Below are 20621 nucleotides of genomic sequence, written 5' to 3'. Positions count from 1 at the left end.
TGGGAGGTTAGTGGAAACTTCTTCCAGTTTAGCTCATTTCAAGGAACCCACTTCAATAGCCAGAGACTGTGCCCCAATATGAACTTTAACAGCCTGCATAATCAGTGCTCAGTGTTTCACACAAACAGCTAAAATTTCAGGGGGCAGAGGGGTTGGATGCATACAGCACTTGTTAAAATGAGGGTGGGCATTTATTTTGGGGCTGCACTAAGACATGTACATGAAACCTGGACATATAACCTGAAATTATTTTTGTTACAAGTAAGAGCCTAGATATGGAGCCTCTCCACTCCAAAACTACTATTCTATTCCATATTACAAACACCCTGAAAAAAAACCCCAAAATAATCTAAGGGAGCAGAAACTAAACATCGAGAACCCTCCTATTACCTTTCAGCATCCCAATTCAATTAAAATATTGCAATTTTTCATTTGCTCCCAGGAAAAACATTTAGGTCTATTCTGGTTACAAGCTGATCAAGTTCTCTCAAAAGGAGCAGTAAGGACTCAATTGTTTTTGTTCAAACTCTCCTGAAAGGTCTACAAGTTAAAGAGCTCCATCTGTGGGGGGCCAGCACTCCCAGACAGACAGATCACCAAGCTTGTGTTTCAGTGAGCACCTCTTAACCCACCAGTCCACTCAGAAAACAGGATGTCCAGCAGGATCACTTCATGCACTCAGGGAAGACTCAGGCTGAACCTGTGGCAACTAAGCAAGTTAGGCTGGGTTTTTGTAGTAACTCCTTTCTGAGGAGTCTAAATGATTTATGGAATCCATTCATTTGCAAAGAACTGACCTATAAATATTTGCAGTACAGTCACACTTTTTTTTTAACTGATAATCTAATCCTAATGGATAAGATAATTGCTTTCTCAGAAGGCTTCCACATTCTCAATTCCCAGTCCTCAGCACACCTGTAAGATTGGACCCACAGCTCAAGTTTTAAAATAGACATGCCAGATTGTCAACTTTTACATTTACCCTTCTAGGCCAGTATTAGTTTGACACTATAGCCATACAACAGGTAAGAAGCTCAGCTGCAGTTAAGACTGTAAGGAACAGAAGACACAGTAACTGAAGATGTCACTAACCATCTTGTGCATTGGAACATTTTAACCAACGGGTCTGCAATAACTTCAAGAGAAGCTGAAGGCTTTTATCTGTTCTCAGTGTTGGTATGTAAGCATTACTGCCAAGTTTCATCAAGACATCCAGAAGAGGGTTCAAGAAAGCCTCTAGTTCAATCCACTCTATGTTGCTTTTTCCACTACACAAAAACAAAAATTAAAAAGAAAGTCTTCTTCTGAGTATCTGCCTTAAGTGCTGAAGTTACTTATGGAAATAAATAGGTCACGTTTCCAAGACACTTAAGTATCTTTAGAATGTTACCCAGTATGCCTGCAGCAACAGTTGGACAAGGCCTAAGGAATGATCAGGCTGATCCAAAGTCTACAGAGAAAAGCTTCCCACTTCATCAAGCTTCTACTGGATCCTTCAGGAGTGAGGGGATTGAAGAAGACAGAAATGTAAAATAAGGTATTTCATACTTACCTGTATTTATTCTTCATCTGCTCCACGTCAGCAGCCAACAGAATCATTGTGGAGACAAGCTTAGCTTCAAACCAGTCAGGCATAAAGCAATTTTCTCCTGATTAAAGATATTTTAAGGTTTTCACAGTAACTAAAAAATACCTTTGCATTAATTTCTAAAACTTCTGGGTTTGCAACTTCTTTTAATACAAAAACAATTGATGCTAACATAAGTATTACTGCTAATTTTTGGCATTCTTGATCTAGATATAAGTTAAACTCTCTCACTATTGGCCTTCATGCTCAAATAAATATTAGACAATGTGTTACATAGTATCATATATTATGTAGCAGTTCACAACAGACATTTCCATTGCCTTTAAAAATACCTTAGCACATTCAAATAAATTTAATGAGGAACATAATTCCACCATGCTTCATCAGAAACATCAGCTGTGATTTTGACCACAGAAGTTACATGAAGAGCTAAAACTGTTCCATAAAAAGGAGATTATAAAAATACTAAGTGAAGTTTCTCTTTTAATCCATCTTTGAAGCAGAACTACATCACCATACTTTAAAAATTCTTTCTTAAATATCAATACATATGTTGGTTTCAGAAGGTTTTTTAACTGGTATATTTCTGGCTTTTGGAATTTAGAAAACAAAACACTTTGGAGGTCCAATTCAAGAAGCTGGACATGGGGGTTTTTTTTTTCCCTCTAAAGAGCTGTTTATTAGTTAAGTTTCATATAAAACCAGAATTACAAGCATGACTTTTTACAAGTGAAATGAAGATGCTTGCCATGGATTTGCAGATAATATAAACCAAGGACTAAACAAATACGTCAGGAAGGAGAGAAGATCTGCCAAAATTTTTAGCAAATTTACCCTGGAACATCATCAGAGAGAATCTGCTTGCTACATCTCTAACAGTAAGACAACCAAGTGAACTTTCCTGGTCTACAGGAAGTTTCTAAAGCTATTTATGATCAGCAAATTCTGACTTAGCTCTTTCATCTCACATACATATAAAACTTAAAAAGTGCTCAGCTTTGACTTTTGACAATACAAAACTACATAAAATTCACTATGACTGTGAACGCCACACAAAAATTGAGCTATTTTAAGGAATTGATTTGCCATCCCTTTCAATGTGTCTGAAAGAAGACACAAACCTGACATTGTAAATAACCCAAAATGTGGCAGTGAACAAGGAAGGCCCTTTGTAATTTATTTGCATTTTTATACAGCCTAGAAAGTACCTTCCTTGGTTATAGCATGTAGCAGCTCAGTTCCTGCAAGCTGTCCAAGATGAGAAAAATATAACAACTCAGGAAGGAACATGCAATGAGCTGAAAAGATGCCTCATCCTCTATAAAAATACTTGGTCATTTTACAAAGCTCTACTGAGAAAGGTGACATTGTGTGGGTTCATATCCCCTTGTGCTTTCCTCTGCCCCCTGCATTCCAGCATTGCCATCAAAAGAGTGACAGAAGAAATCTAATGGACAAGGATCAGGGCAGCATTAAAATGGAATATCAAGACTTAAGGTTCAATTCATACTGCAGGACTCTAATTTACAGAGGAAAGCTGAAGTTAAAAAATTAGATTCAAACTTTAGAGTTGTGAATACAAAGGCTGGGTAGAACTGGAACAGGTGCAATATATAAAAAAACCCCATTTTACTAAAATACAAGGGATTGTTGTAGGGTTTTTTTTAAAATAATTACCTTTAACATAGTGGTTTCAATTAATACACATTTAACTTACTTTCAGGTGCAGCTGTCTTAAGGTACTCTCCCACAAGACTGTGCACATATTGACATAATGATGATGTCTCCTGATGTTCAAAATCAGAGGTTACAGTCTTCCTGAAGCACCTGTCATTCACTTGCAGCCAGCTGCAAAGCTGAATGAAGAACAGTATGTTACTCCCTGACCACATCTGCAGCTGTGCAGTGACATCACTGATTTAACAGCAGCACACTGGTAAACACAAACTCTCACATCAGCAAACCCACACACTGCAAGAGATGCTCACCAGAGAACTACTACACATGGAAAGATGTTCTTCCAGAGGGTAGCTCAGAGCACCCCCAAAAATCAGTGGTACCAATATAAGAAAAACAACAACTCTTAAAATTAAGCAAGACTGGTAAAAAATTCCCTTATCTCAGAATGGTTTCTTCCAACTTTTTTTTTTTTTTTTTACTTCTATGCTAAAAATGAATGGAGCAAGATGAAATGTACAGGATACAGGACAAGATACTATGCAAAAAAATCACTTTATTATTATATGGCTGCACAAGTAACCAAAAGTTATGGCCACATGATCAGTTGACTCTAGAATATACCATATAAAAATTATTTCATCTTTGAACTTTTATGTACAGCATTTTACATCTTGCAAAAACATAAAATATGTATCCTGTGAAAAGTTATGATTGCAATCTCACTCTACATGGTATGCAGACTTTTCTCTTTGAGATTATCCTGTCAGTGATGGGTTTGATGAACATAAAACCAGCTTCAGGTCTCACCTCTGTCCATAATAAAGTATCTCTCCTTAGGGACTCCTCTGGTCTAAGGGACAGAAGAAAGCTTGAAACTTCAGGGAAGGACACTTTCTCCTGAAATTAATCAAGATACAATAGCTGCCAACATAACATACAACAAATAATACCCATATGACAACTCAAGAAGTTTTCCTTTATCTGGCAAGTTTCAGTAAAAGAAATTTACTTTTTCCTCTTCGTGATTGAGACTCATTTCTGCCACTTTGGGACCAACTTATCAGTAACCAAGGAACAAAACTTAATTTTCCCATGTGTTAAAGTCTCACTGAAAATAAATGAATGACTGTAAGAATAGTACTAGTCACTTTAAAATTTAAAGTGACCTTTTAAAAAAGTCATCTTTTAAATTAATGTAAATAAATGATAGAATCACTCATAAGTACTATTTCTGCATTTCTAAAGAGAAATTCAGACAAGTTTACAGCCATAACACACAACATGAAATACTACTTTTTCAGAAAACTATCTATAAAACAAACAAAACATGAATAACTTGATTTCTGAATAACTACAGTCCTGCTATTTCTACAAGAATGGTAGATTTCACATTCTGGTATCACTAATACTTTTATTATTAGGAACTACATGAACTACTATTTAGTTTCCATCTATTAAAACCTGAGCTGATATAGTAGATATGGAATAATATTCTATTACAGTAACTACTACATGAAAACCCTACAATAAAACATCAACTAATAAAAGCTAATGAAAAAATATATTTCTTATGGAAAACCAAAGGTAACAGAAGCATACCATACTTGCATAGTACAATTTAAATAGTCACTAAAAAAAATTGCAAATCCAGCCAAATCAGTATAAATATTGTATTTAGCAATTTCTTGAATACTGTTGATCCTATAAAAGTGTCACAGTATTTCTATTACATCAGAGGAAAAGAAAAAACAAAAAATAAAACCAAACACAAAATCCAAAACTGACCACATCTGTCAAATGCAGGGTTGTTTGAAGAAGATAGCACTGAGCAGCTCCACGCAGCAAAATCTGATGTGTTATCATAGTACACTGCAGGACATCCCTGCAAAGAGGAAAAACACACATTGTATAAATCACACTGTTAAAAATGTAAACATTTTCATACATTTTCTAATTATTAGCCATTTTAAATACATTAGATTGCATGGAACAGACTTAATATTCTATTAAGTTATTCTATTAAGTTCTATTATGATGCAAACACTGCCTGATCAGAACACAAACAATCCAGAACCAAGATTACTGTTACATGTACTTTCAAAAACTGACAATAAAACTTGGATAAGCATAAACCTGACAAAATAAAAAGGGGGAGAAGAAATAACCAAACAAAAATTAAAGGAACCATCCCCATGATCACATCAGTTCAGATTGGTAATTTAATATTAGGATTTCTATCTGCAATAAATATATAAATGTTTGCCATCAAAATCACACTCAAGTACAAAACTGGAAGAAATTTTCAGTGATCTTCTATTAGCAAAGGCATGTCCAACATTTTTTTTTCTTTTTGCAAACTGCTTCTATCCAATATTCCTTCAACCACCACCAAGATTTTATTTGAATTCCCAAATTTGATTAAACTGGAATGACAACTGATTTTAGTGGCTCTAGGAAGTGAAAGCAGCCACTTAGGAAATATCAGTGTGATTAAGGTCCATAGTGAGACCAAGAAATCGTACCTAGACTTTTATTTAGAAATCTTTCTATTTCCAGCATTGTGGGCTGTCCCCTGATATAGCCTCAACTGCTATAAACCAAGTTGCAATGTAACTAGAAGAAAAGGAAGAAGTGCAATATATATCAACCAGGAACTTGTGGAAGACCAGGGAAAATTTATTCTAAAAAGTAGCAACTATGAAGATCTAAAATGCAAAAACTCAATTTTTTTAAACTTCATTCAGAGATATAAATACACTGGTTCTTGAACTGCTTTCCTCTGTAAATTAGACATAAAGAAGACAGAACTTTATATTCCCATGCCCAACAACCCCTTCAGAAGTAATAAACATGAATCAAATTCTGTCTCTCCAGACTGTCAGCACATTTATTTTGAAGAAGGCTGTAAGAACACAATGCAGTATGTATTTTACCTTAAAGCATGAAGTCCTTCAGCACCAAGTACTTTACATGCAGGGATAGATGCCAAAGCCATAGAAAGAAACAAAATAGGAACAGCACACCAATGCCTACTTGTCATCTTCTGAATAAATTTTAACAGGAAGCTACCTTAAAATAAAAGGAAACAAAACAACCCTGAGTGATTTTGTGTTTTCCAATGCTTTTAAATAACATGAACTCCAGCAGAAGAGTGCTATTATAATTTCAGCAATGAAAGACAACAGAATAATTTCCTAATTATTTAAATGAAATAAATTACATTCCAAAGAAGTCTGTCAGTAAGGTGATATGATTCAGAGACAAACAGAAATAAACCTAATTTTGACTTTGGTCATCTGCACTAATCACTGTGTTCAGAAATCGAATTTTAACTCGATTGTTTTGAGTACTAAACAATGCCTTTTTATAGTTGCTATTGAGTGTGTGATATGGCTGACCATAGTGATTCAACCAGTTCAATGGATGCTGGAATGGGCAGAGCAATTCTCAACAAGCCACCACATCTACAGTTTGTAGAAGCAGGCTACCCATCTCAGGATTCCTAATCACACACCCCCTGTCTAGTGATAAATACATGCCTTGGGACAGGGCAGAGAAACAGGGCATCTGTGACATTACAAATATATAATATGTTCCCTACCAGAATATACCTGTACACACGGGGTGCTGAAGAGATGATTCTATCCTTATTTGATCCAGTCAGACCAGGTATTAACTTCTGGTTGCTTTCATTTCAGTCTACACTAGCACCAAAGTTCAGAAGTCTCAGGAATCTTCCACTCAACCTCACAATAACAGAATCCTTATTCTGTTCCTGCCCTTGGACTGGGCTCTTTTGGATGTGCCACTACACAAGTCATGAATAAAATAGTCTGGCATATAAAGAAAAAAGAATCTTCAAGTACTGTTCATTTCAGATTTTAGGAGCTTATTTGGGCTTTTTTACTTAATAAAAAGTAAATCTCCTTCACTTTGCCTCTAGAACAATTGTGCAGCTTAGTACTAGAGGATACCTTAAAGTCTCTGAAGACCTTTTCCCTGGAAACTCCACTGTCAGGACAACTACTCCTTTTTTCTCTCAAGTAAACACATGACTTACTGAAAACAGCACCATAGTTTTTATTTGGTTTCCTTATTCAAAGAAAAGATAAAGGTGAAACTGAAACATACCTTTTTCTTCTTCTGGAAGAAGAGTGAAATAAGTAGCCAAAAACTTCTGTAACCTCAATCCCAAAGGAGGACAGGATCCTACTGATTGACCTGGTGTCCTGTTAGGTTTTAAAACATGATATACAACTGGCATGTTAACAGCTTTAGGATTAGATGTAACAGATTTAATCTAAAATCAAACAGATTCTGAATGTTTAGAATTGTCCCTACACAAAAACAAAGTGTCAACCAATGACACTCCAGAGACCAAAAGAGACAATCCATGTCTCATGAGAAGTCTCAGGATACTGGCTATTAAGGATTAGCATCAGTCAAGAGATTCTACAGATTTCTCTCAGCTTGATATTAACTGTAACAATTTGATATATTCTTGGTGTACTCAAACATGCATCCTCCTCTACATATGGCAACATGTTTCACCAGAAATACAGAAGCTAAATGAGAAGATGAAGATCATATAGTATTGATTCAACACAGCTGTAACATACTGAAACACTAGGCATTGTCTCCACCTTCTGAATTCCCATGTGTGTATGTCCATGGAAAGATACTGCAGACTGAGAAGAGAAATGTTTAACTGCTCCAAGAGCCTGCAGAGATCACATTTGTCCTGCCATGTTTAGATGAAACAACCTGTTTTGACTACACTTTATTCATAATCACCTAATTCAAATTGTCACCAGTGACAGCCAATTTTAGCCCCCCAAAAATGAACATTAATATTAATCCACTGAAATCTTTGTTCCATGGGCTTCCCCCACCAGATCAAGACCACAACCATCAATTGAACCAAGGCACATTGAAAATTGCAATAATCAAATCCTGTCATTAGATGCATACTTCATTTGTTAACAGTCACCCATCTTTCCTGGAAAACTCTCCCTTTCAGTAAGCTTAGGAGCACCATTTGTTATTAATGTGTTTTCCTTTAGCTATGATTTTACCAACATACTTAAGCCAGTACTATAAGAACACAATTGCAGCAAACAAGAAATTATATAAATAACTGATCAATTAAATCAGTGGGCTACCTGCTGTAGAGTGAACTTTCTGAGAGGGCATCCATTAGTGGTCCAATAACAAACTGAAAAAAGAAACAAGAACAAGGGTGAAATGTACATTTCCAAAGCACTAAGGCTAACTAGACTTATTTCACCAGAAATTAGTCAGAAAGTAGGTAACACTCTTGTTAGGGGTAAATAGTAGAAGCAAAAAGAGGAAGAAACCAAAGAGAAGGAGGACCAGGAGAGTAAACAAGAAAAGAGATTTTTCCACTAGATATATTTCACAGAGTATTGTGAAAGATGCAGGCAAATAAGAAATCCTTTATGGAAGCAGATAGAGAAAATAGATTTAAATGTGAAATAGAAGAATGAGAGAGTCAACATAGCTAAAAAGATTTAGGGTGTGTATTAAGGTTGACTTTACTTCAAGTTACTCATCAAGAGGCTGACTTAAACTGTATAAATCAGGACTGTTAACCTCAGGGTGGAATGAATGCTCCTATGAAGTTTAAATAATATAATGTACATCATTCCTTACTAAAGTGTAGGCTGGTTGGACAGTCAATACACATGTAATAAACAAAGTAATAAAAAAAAACTTTTAGCTTTAATATGTCTTCCCATATAGAGAATACTTTAAAGTGAGGGGTTTTTATGTTTTATGGATCCAGTAACACACTGGTTAAACTACACGGACAGAATTTGTCCAATCCCAACTACTGAAGCAATTCATGTTAAAATCTATTACAAATTAGAACATTAGTTTGTTGTGGCAAGTAACAGTAACACCTTACCTCTGAGAAATCAAGTGAATTTGGAAGATACTTTGTTTCATAAAGCTCCAGAAAATGAAGAACTCCTTCCTTTGTCAGTGTTTTATTTTCACTCTCAAACATTCGTCTATAAATGCACACATGCCATGATGGGTGAAACAGCCAACAACCTGTTTACAAAAAAGAAATTCCTCTGAACTGACACTGAAATGACAGTGACATACTAACACATACCATACTGACATTCCGGACAATGTTATAGTCTATTCACAGGACATTTCAAAAGGGTGACTCTAGCTATTCATTTCATAAAAACACCCTTCTAAATCTAATTTTAAAATTATCACAGTTTTTCAAAGTTACTCTCTACTTTATTAGTTACAAATTAAAATTAAAAAGCGCCACATCCTTCTTCCTGCAACTCTATACTAATGTATTTACCTGCAAAAGTTTCACTTTAATAGTCTTTCTACTTTACAAATCTCTAGCATTTTGCACTACCTAATTACATGTGCTCATGTACCCTAGACAAGCTGTCTCAGCACTTGTTTTATTTATCCTCTCCCCACTTCTAACAAATTAAGTTGTTTTTTTTTTCCTCTTTTACAAAGTTGCGCAGGTGAATTGTCTTCTACAACCCCCAAAATCTCTGGCTTTACTTTCACATTATCTTAAGCAAAATACAGTGGGAAATAACCATTATTTTCATATTATCTTAAATCAAGCAAAATACAGTGGGAAATGACCCTTTATTTGGATTTCTGACAGAAAAATATTATTCCAAGACAATATAGTAAGCAATAAATATATCTGCTAGGATTTCTTCTCAGAGTAGAGTAGTTGCTGCCTATGCATGTTTGTCAAACAACCTATGCATAGAGCAAACCCACAAAAACTGGAACAGACACCCAGAAAACACCTAATTTGAGAAACAAAACATCACCAAAAGCTGCGACCAAAACAGAAGAAGTAAACAGAGAAGTGTAACTTAACTAATCAATATTAAAGAGGTTAAGTAGAAAAAGTTCCACCTTACCTTTATCCCCTGATATGGCAAGCTCATATAAACTGTTCAGTTTTGGTAACACTGGCTTTATGACGTGGATCTGAAATGAAAATCAGGTATAAATTGTTTATACCTCAAACCCAGGAGCTGTCAGTTATTCGGACTAGAATTTACTATAATATCATTAATACAGTAATTGACAATAAAAGTACCTTGAAATAAACCTGGAAAGCCTGAGGTATGCAACACTCAGTTAAACACCTGATACTTCAATACTACTGCATTTTAAGAATACTTAATAACAACCATTCCACTCCTCAAAATTAAAACAGCAAACACATTTAAAATTAAGCATTTAAATTAATAGTATCTCAGTTACAGGACAATCATGTACAAATAACATAAAATAAGTACAGGGAGGTGGGCACACCAATACCACACAATTATGGAAGCCTCAAGTCAATATGAATCTTGCTTACAAGTATGGCACTAAAGACTCATAAAACAATTTTAATCCAAGGCCACAGGTACTTTACCATACAGACACAGTCCCCTCTGTTCAAGAGAGGTTATTAAGTGCAATAACCGGATTTTTCACTAAGCTGGTTACCCTGGTCTTGCAATCACCTGCACTCCAGGTTTCTGTCGTTTCATTAACCAAACATATTCCCATGAGAGAGAGGAGCTCTAAATTTCCTTCCAATGAATGACACATGCTGTGTTTCAAGTACTCAAGACTTGGAACAAAAGTATTACAGTTAATGCTGACTTAGATACACTCAGCCACCAACACTGGAAATACTCTGCACTACAAATCATTCACATAGACCACAAGTGAGGCAGCACGTCCATCTAGGATGGGCACAGACTTTACAGCGCTCCTACCTGGTTTCCTTCCAAAGTTTCCATTATCAAAATGTAAGTTTCCCAAAACTGCAGGAGTTGCTCATTCTTCTCAGCAGACCACCAAAACAGACTGCATTCTAAGGAATAGAAGACAAGTTCCCGCGTTTCCCTCGGTCCCGCTCGCCGCACCGTGCCCGCCCGTCCCGTCCCGTGTCCGCCCGTACCGTGCCCGCCGTCCGGGGCGCAGCGCAGCTCGGCGCGCTGGCTGCCGCTCAGGTCCAGCGCTCTCTTCAGCAGGTAGCGGGCCCGCTTGCGGCACAGCCCGTCCCGCTCGGTCAGGCCCTCCTGCACCAGCCGCCAGAAGCGCGGGCACAGCCGCGCGTCCAGCCCCGCGCCCGCGGGGCCCCGCGGCAGCAGCGCGTCCGCCAGCGCGCTCATGGCCAGCAGCGCCCGCCCGGCCCGCGGCGCCCCGCCCGCGCCCAGCAGCCCCTCCCAGACGCGCGGCAGCGCCGCGCCGTTCGCGCCCAGCGCCGGCAGCAGCCGCCGGCCACCAGCGCCGCCGCCGCCTCGCCCTCGCCCTCCTCCCGCACCAGCGCCAGCGCCGCCGCCGCGCACCGCGACAGCAGCTCCGGCTCCTCCAGCCGCGGCGCCGCCGCCACCAGCGCCTCCACCGCCGCCTCCTGCGCGCCGCCGCCCGCCGCCAGCTCGGCCAGCGCGTCGCGGGCCAGGCGCGCCGCCAGCGGCGCCCCGCAGAGCTGCACGCAGTGCCGCAGCGCGCCCCGCGCCGCCCGCGCCGCTCGCAGCCGCTCCCCGCCGCCCTCGCCGCCCCGCAGCAGCGGCCGGCACCGCTCCAGCGCCACCTCCCAGGCCGCCCGCCGCAGCGCCTCCGCCTCGCCCGCCGCCGCCGGCCCGCCCGCCGCCAGGCGCTGCAGCAGCAGGCGCAGCGCCTCCGCCCGCTCGGCGCAGAGCGGCGCGCTGAGCGCCCGCAGCAGCGCGGCGCGATCCCCGCAGCGGGACAGCAGCGCGTCCGCCAGCACCACCTCCATGGCGGGGGGCGGCGCGGCGGAGCGGAGCGAGCGGCGGCTGCGCAGGCGGGGGCGGGCGGGGCCCGCGAGGGGCGGCGGGAGGCGAGAGCGCGGTGTGATTGACGGGCTTGGCCGCGTGTGTGTGTGTGTGTGTGTGTGTACCTTAAAATGCTCACCGTCTCTCGGTCATAGCCCGCTGCTCAGTGCTCCCAGCCGTGGGGGCTGCTAAGCACAGCCTGGCCAGCACGGGAGATAGCCCAGGTGCGAGCCTCTCGCTGGAGGGGGTGAGGTCGTGCGCCGTAAAAACTCTCTCTACTCTTCATGCATGTTACAACTCAAGACGGGGCAGCAGTAATACACAAAATGCCCAGTTTCTCCACCTGCCACATTTGTTCTAACCATTTATGCCAAAGGAGTTGCTGAAACCAGTCACTGTTCTCATCACAGCGTATCAAGGGTTTGCCTGAATGCCTTGTGTGTGCCTCTGGTCAGGGGCATTCCTGGATGCTGGCTCCATGCTGTTGGCTTCTTAGAAGGGCCCAGGCCAGAGAATAATTCCTGTGCAGTTCCATGTACTGGTCCAGCCAAAGCCTAAATGAAAATCAAGTGATTTCCAGTAAGTGTAAATTCCTCGTGAGAGATTACAATTCCCATGAAAAAAAACCTGCACATCAAAAGTGGTGGTGAACTACTTGCCTAGAAGATGTGGTCATAGGAAAAGGCAAACCTGGAGCCTTCTGTGCCTGTGAAAGCAATGGATAGCAAATTCCTGGCACAGCACGGCATGGTTTCTAATTGGTGTGGGCATTATCTTGGCCAAGTTGTAGTTTCTTAGAGTCTAGTGAATGAGAAAGGCTTACTGCAAGTTTTCCAAATTAGATTCCACTTAATCACTCCTCTCCAAATCCCATGACTAGTCTCTCTTTTTCCTGGCTATCCATTTTCTCCAAATGTTTTTAGAAATAGTTTTATCTTTGAGAGCCTACTGGTTGCAAAGTCACTGAATTTTCTTATTAGAAGTGAGCCTGTACTGTGGCTATATATGCAATATATTCTGGAAAAAGAAGGTGGAAATTAATTATTTTAAACCCTCTAGCTAACAGTTTCCCATGTGCCGTATCACTCTGGGTGTGTCCTGTCACACATAAATGACTGAATCTAGTAAAAGCTCAAGAAAACCGTTCTAATGATACATTTTACTCAAATGTAAAGTAAAACTTAGTACTTTGTTTCACATAAACATAAACATGTTTCAGTTGAGAAATTACTACAATGTACTTTAGTAAACAGTATCGTTACAGTTGACATCTCTTATATGCTATGATATATTTTGTTTATCTATTTTCTCTTTAGTAATTTTTTCATTTCCACTTAGAGCATGCAGTCTGATGAATTGTGGGAGTTTCTTTTTTCAGGTTTGTAGCAGTGCCAAGCAGGGGATTCCTTCTTATATAGTTTTACTCTGCCCTTCCTGGCATCTGTAACTAAATGAAGACTTAAGGTCTGCACAACAACCAGTAATCAAAACAGAATCAAATATACTATGTGTTGTGCTGTTTCTTCATTATTGTCTGAATTCTGCTCTGCCTTTAGTTTTATCACAGTGTAGTGCCAAATCTAAAATCTTATTACATCAATTTAAACAACAACATTTAAATTTGAACTGTGCCACTGTAGATTGTCTTATAAGACAAGAAGGGAGGTCAGGCTTGGGGAGCTTCTGAGTGGAACATTATGACAACAAAACAAAAGAAGCAAACAAAAATAAGCCAGAAAAGTGGATATGGAGTTAAAAGAGAGAAAATGAGCAAGCATTTTGTAATTTTCAGGTGTCAACAACCACACCATTCACACCCTCATACCACAGTTGTTAAGTGTCTTTGTGCTAGAACCCTAAATTTGTGCTTTACAACTCAATTCCAACACATACCCCTGCATCACCCAAGACCATGTCCTGTAGTGTTTTCTCCACTTTCCAAGATTATCCCAACCACTTCCTGCCTTCTTCCTCAGGCAGCCCTGCTCTCAGGCCCCCAGCCTGCCAGCCGCAGTCAGGATCCCAAAGCCCTTTCAGCCTAGGTTTGCTGCACCAGCCTCAGCACCCAGAACATTCCACACCTGCCAATCTCCCAGGTACTCTGCACTCCTATTCATAAGGTAGCCTGTATTCTCTGACCTCTCCAGGTCCCCTCCAAACTCAAAATATGCCCAGATCAAAGGCTGAAATAGTTTGAATTTTGTTTTGTGGTTTTGTTGTTTTCTCTTTTCTTTTTTTCTTTTTTTTTTCTTTTTTTTTTCTTTTTTTTTTTTTTTTTTTTTTTTTTTTGAGAGGACATCTTGTAGACACTTTCTTAATTTTGTCTTACAAGATATTCTCCCTCAATCAGATTAGTCTGTATTAAAAATGTAAGACTAAGAGGAATTGCCTGAGACAACGAGGGCAATCCACCACAATTGCAGACAGCCCTGAAATAAATGACCAGTTTGAACATGTCCTCTTCATGAGCCACTGCTGTCTATGGGCCACAAAATACTTTTCAAGTCCTTGTAACTCCAGATATTGAGGTTACTTCACACTCTGCTCCCTTGACCAGGGTCTCTCTGTTCCATTTAACACTATTACTGAGCCAATGAGAGGCAGGACAAAGATGAGAAAGGTATTATTGTTGATTCTTATCTGAACTTTGTACCTTTGCTGATGGTGTGGGTTTCCAGCACATGATAACAAGTTGACCAAATTTGGACTGATTTTACAATTTAAATGCTTTACAGTAGTAGTTTATTTGTTTTCATCAGTATGCATAATTCTACACCAATTTAGTAATACAAGAAAACTGAGGTTCCTTGGACTTGTAGTTTAAAAAAATCTTTGATTAACTTTGATTAACTGCATATTCTTTTGGACAGATTAATACTTGTTCTTATGTAAATGATTTCCCCTGTGACCAGACAAAGAAGCAATTCTGTACTAAGAAAATTTTCTGGATTATCATTCTAGTGGTTGGTTATCTTAGAAAAGGATTATGGACAAAACTACAGAAAATTAAAAGTCTTGGAAATCCCCACTTACAGTTTTGGAAGGATGTGTTGTGCTGTTGCCATAAAGCCACTGCTAAAGTGTTGAAGCACCACAGATTATTAGAACCCAGGCCAAGTCTATGCCTTCAAAAAGTTTAGCTTCAATGGTAGTTTTAGATCACACAACATGCATTTGTTCTCATGAAAGTCCCATACTACCACCTGCACATTTACAGGTAATTCTGCACAGTTCATAATGAGGAAGGCTCCATGACTTTTTCCCCTTACAGGAGTGTGTTTGCACAGCATAAAGTCTCTAGGGGGGACCAGGTACATAACACAGCCTTTTCTTCCCTCTCCCACTGCATGCAGGAGAAGGAAAAGGGAAATTTCTGGAAGTTATACAGAAGATTTGCCACCACATCTCTCCTACACAATAATGAAATTAAAAGCCCAGATGTGCTCCATTCAATAAATCTCACCAGTTATTATGGTTACATATATTCATGTTCTCTTCTAGATTTCCTCAGTGCTGTTGTGCAAAAAAACAGCAGCACACATGGCTTTTATATGACTCTCACTCTGAGACAGCATTTCACTCACTGCCAGGGGAAAAGGGAAAAGAAATTTGCAGGAAGTGAGAAAGAGAAAGCAGAAAGTTGCCTAATTTTTGTTAGTTTGCCCTGAAGTCCTTGAATCCTCTTGCGAAGAGAGAGAGAGGCAGAAGTGTTCTAACTGAAAGAGGAAATCATTGAGATGCAGCCAGGAAAGCTGGTCCCAACAATTTCCAAAAGGTGGTTGTGCTGTTACCTCCTGATCCTCCAGTGCTTGTTTCATTTGCCTCCCCACCCTCACAAACAAGTCTTCCAGCTCTTTCACATCACAATGCAAACGTGTATTAATCTTCATCATTTTAAAATGAGACTCAGCTTGTCCCTCCAGCTAGTCCCTTCAGCCATCCCCTTCTGTCCCTCCTCCCTTTCCTTTCTCAACTTACTACCCACACACAGTGAGCCTGGAGTTTGCCCTCTGTGGCATCCCGATCTGATTTGTACATCCCAATTTGACTATCCTGTCTCCTGTTATTACAGTATATCACCTGTGACTACTCACAAGTTATCTGTTGAGTTTAGCTCCACATTTCTATACCCAAACATCTTTCTGAAACATTAATAAACCCTTTATATTGCAATGTCCATTTGCAGAATTTCCCCAAAACAGGCACATTCCTATCTACTCACATATTTAAAAATTACTGTTTGATCTGTTGGTGTATCACATCCACATCCCTTTGCCTGGCTTAACCAAAGAAATTTTACCCTAATTAGGTCTTGCTGTTTTGAAGATCCATTTCTTAACTTTCTGTTTTGACCCTGTCACCTCTCCTTTTATGTTCCTCTGCTGCTTCCCTCTTCTGTGTTACATCAAACACAAGGTGTTTCTTTTCCCATTAGTCTATCCTTCCTCATCCCCTTATCTAATACCAAGACACTGACTTCACACTGACCTACCCAGGCTGCCAGTCTGAATTGTCCATATATTAGTCTTTCAAGTAAGACCTGTTATCTTGTGCTAACTTCCACCTCGTTTTCCTCTATTATAATCCAAACAACCCTTTGTTGTCACAGTGACACAAATTTTAGGAAGCACGTGTTCTGTGACCTTCTGTGATCTATGGGCTTCTATGTGGACTGATAATCTGGCCCTCTCTCTGTGTGCATCTTGTCATCTTTTGGTGCTGTGTGTTTTCCCTGGTGACAATTAGAGCAGTACTATTGGTGGAGAGTAAGGATAACGCTAATTGTGATAAATAAATAAATGAACAAACCCAGAGACTGTCAATGTGTCAAGCTGCAGGGAAGGAGCCTAATGTTTGCAGCTGAACTTTTATGAGGAGAGGAATAAAAGCCTCACACAGACAAGTGCTATGAGAGCTCTTTTGTTGCCTTTCACACACACATACTGCCCCACATACATTCAGAGTTCAGACATTGAAATTCATGAAGAGTTAGTTCAAAGATCCAGCAGCAACTCCAGACTTTTCAATCAGACCCAGCCTGAAGCACTCATAGACACAAGAGTGATGCCTGAATGATCTCTGCAGAACAGAAGATGGTGCTGTTGTCACTGACATGTGGCTCTCAGGATATTTTCTGGTGAAAAGAAAGCAAGTGATAGCAAAGAAAGCAAATGATAGCAAGGAAAAAGAGAGGAGACAAACTAAAAGGAAAGGTACAGGAAGACAAGTAACTGTCGTTTCCTGCATTTTTTTCACTGGAGAAATTTAGAAACTCAGGGAAGAATTATAAATGCACAGAAATCCAAAAGTTCTATCTAAAAGAGCAGTTAGGAGGGGCAGAGAGGGCAGCATATATGGATCATGTACTGGATATACTCTTCCTGATTTACCTGTAAACTGCACTAAACTTTAGGAAGGTGCTGAACACCATCAGTTCTCCAGTGACTCCATAAGGAGCTACCATTGATAGTCAGCACCTGGGATCAACAGGGGCAGCATGTCTGAAGCCAGGTGCTTGAAAACCAAGACATCAAAAACCAGTGGGAATTAAAAAAAAAAAAAAAAAAAAAAACCTTTAAGTAGTGTAGTGGAGAAGAAGAAAGGGCAGAATGAGGCAGGCAGTGAGGAGCTGTGACAGCAGCACAGACCCTCACACTGAACCATGGACCACACTTCCAGCATTATCAGGACTGTGCTACGTGGCTTCCTTTCTTTATTTGCATGGGGAAAAAACAGCACAGGAAAGAAACAGCAAGGTATCTTAAGGACATTGCTGTTAGTGCTGTGCTGTGAGATTGTGCACATCTGTGTAAGAGATTCCAGCATGAAATTCTTCTTTGACTGAGCAGGACAGCTACATTCACCAGAAACACTACAATATTCCTGGGCTTTTTAGGATGTTTACTTTAAAAATAAAGTTAGAGTTCTACTGTTGTAATGCTGTAAACATCCTGTGTTCAGAAGCAGCATTTAAAGGCAGCTGATGAAAAGCAGTTGTGTCCAATTAAACATTCCTAATGATGGGAAGTTACAAATCTACTATGTGGTTTGTCACTGTAAGCTACAGAGGGGAAGTTAAGCTGGTAAATCTCTCCAGTTAGACTGAGTGCAGCAGAATGGTCAGGAAAAGATGAATTAGGAAAAAGAATTAAATATAATCCTTTGCCATCTGTCTTTATTTTGAAACCTACTTGACAGGATACTACTGAAATCTGCAGACATTTTTTATCTGCTTCATGTAGCTGAAGAGCATTTGCTGTACAGACTGGAACTAAAATGTTTCCCAATAACAGTCAGCCATCCCACGTGTTGTCCTTGTTTGCTTTCTTTTCTTAAAAAAACCTGTATTCTTAGGATTTTTGCTTCAGCTTAGGCTGCATCATTAATTTTTGACCTCTCCCCTTCACTAAGACTCAGAGCTGGGTGGTAAAGGCTAAATAGATTTCACCATTGGTTTTACAGGAAAGCAAAAGAGCTGTTGAAATGTATGTACTACATTCTTCTCCAGTTTTCAGCCTGAAAAGCATATGCAGATCTGGAAGAAATGTGACAATCGAGAGAATGTCCATATGGTATCACAGTTTCTCCATAACAGCTTTTGTCTGTAGGTCTTCATCTAGCAAACCATGTAAACATGAGCTTATCTCTAAGCACACGCCTGAGTATTTTGCTGCCTCTGGATTTTAGTGTGTAGGGGATTCTACTGATAATAAACCAGATAAGAGGATCTACTACAGTGGGGAAAATACACTGTAGCTTGTGCATGAAAAATTACCAGTGGGAGTCTTTAGTCTTTTTTAAGCCCTGGTGTTATTGCTGGGAATAATACTAAAGGAAGAGGGATAAAAAAATCCCAAATATAACCAAAGTTCACCACAAGGACCAGTCCGGCTCTCTTACTTCCTTGGGAATACAGCAAAATGCCACTTTTTTTATTATTATTATTATTTTAGGGGGAAGGAAGAGAGGACAGAGGCAGGGAGGAAGCTTTCACTTTATTTCCAACTCCTACATATATTCTTCTTTGCAAATGTAAAGGTTTGCATGTCAGTGTCCTTTCAGAATGCATGATAGGAAGAGCTTTGTAGCTCCTTGGCTACTGAAAATAGAGCACTGATGATTAGCTTTTCACAGATGAGCTGAAGTTAATTTGTCCCTTCTGGAAGTGTAGAGATAGCCTGCTAGGTACAAAGAAGTTATCTTTGGTTTTCAGATCAGTGGAGGAATTTGTCAGGCACTGATTGAGACCAAGGTTATTTCCTCAGTGGGAATTCAGATTATGAAAGGGCCACACCACTGCTGCCTTCCATCTCCCACAGTCTTTCACATCAACGGGGAGCAAGGGAAAACAGCTTTAAAATATTCTCCTTCATCTTCCATACTACTTTAGATTCCCCCAGTTTAACTAACCTCACTAGGAAAAAAGTGTGACTCTGTTGTGCTGAGATGTAATTTTCACATTTTGACTTGTGCATCTCACTTCAAAGAACTTCTTCCAAGTTTATTTTGAGTTTCCCATGCTAAAAATAAAGACACAGAACAAATCAGTTCAGTTTTGCTGAGAACAGCAGTTTTGAAAGCATTAGGCAAGAAGAAGCTCTAGTGTTTTCAAAACAGCTCCTAATGCTGCTGTCTTTAATGGGGATGGCTAATCCTCCCTGTTTTCTCATATTCCCAATGATTCTCCCTAAGTGGAAGCCTGCCAGTTATTCTGCAAAATTCCTGACTCATTCCAACATCATTTAGGGCCTTTCTAATTGATTGCAGGATATCTTCAAAGTCAAAAGAGAGCTCTTGTTTGATGCTGTGAAAGGTTTACCAAAAAGTTACAATCTCTTCAGTTTTTGTAATGTACTTTAAAGATATTGGAATCAAAGGAGAAACCTCCAGATCAGCTAATTCTTAGAAATACCTCACTTTTACAATTTCATTATAAAGACAGTGGATGTTACATAAAATATTTTTCAATTATTCATTAGTTAATTTACCTGGGTCTTGCAGGTTTATTTTGGGTTCTTTTCCATACTGCCCATGAACAGTAAAAAGAAGTACTTGTAACATTGCCACAATATTTCTTTTTTCCTTTACCTCTTAAATTTCAATCTTGTAAAAAATGGTAATAGTAGTCTTTTACACATTTATGAGGTCTTCCATTAAAGTCTATTTGAAGCATTTTATAGACAATAATGTATGAAGCCTCAAAGCACAGTGCTGAGGTATTTATTACCTGAGTGTTTTTACACCCAGGAGAATGTACCACAATAATCCCACAACTTCAAGACCACAGTAACTAGTTGACAAGTTTTGGGCAAAAGGAAATACTTCAGAAGCTGAAACATTTTCTAAAAGTGTGGTTCTCCTCTAGTAACTGCCCAAAAATGAAGGCATCCAAAATAACTCTCCATCTTCAAGAATCTTGACATTAAGATGTTTTCTTCGACCTCCGCCTCCTGTCACTGCATCTAATTACTTCTTTTTTTTAAATCATGTTGCATAATTCTGAAACTTTCCACTGTAGAGGCATAACACTA

The 20621-nt window shown here is 39.6% G+C and overlaps 1 protein-coding gene across 1 annotated transcript in view; it reads right to left on the bottom strand.

Moving 5' to 3' along the window:
- TARBP1 (tRNA guanosine 2 -O-methyltransferase TARBP1) overlaps positions 1-12081 on the bottom strand; it is a 30618-nt gene extending 18537 nt beyond the window's left edge. Inside the window, 13 exon segments of the mRNA XM_079298468.1 lie at positions 1093-1268; positions 1553-1649; positions 3306-3444; positions 4076-4165; positions 5054-5150; positions 6202-6337; positions 7400-7497; positions 8431-8483; positions 9198-9346; positions 10213-10282; positions 11068-11165; positions 11253-11570; positions 11573-12081. Of these exon segments, the coding sequence (XP_079154594.1) occupies positions 1093-1268; positions 1553-1649; positions 3306-3444; positions 4076-4165; positions 5054-5150; positions 6202-6337; positions 7400-7497; positions 8431-8483; positions 9198-9346; positions 10213-10282; positions 11068-11165; positions 11253-11570; positions 11573-12074 (2023 nt within the window). The 5' untranslated portion in view covers positions 12075-12081.
- Positions 12082-20621: the final 8540 nt, after the last annotated feature.

This window comes from Erithacus rubecula (genome assembly GCF_903797595.1).
Source record: "Erithacus rubecula genome assembly, chromosome: 2".
Taxonomy (NCBI): domain Eukaryota; kingdom Metazoa; phylum Chordata; class Aves; order Passeriformes; family Muscicapidae; genus Erithacus; species Erithacus rubecula.
This window is presented reverse-complemented; position numbering and strand designations above follow the sequence as displayed.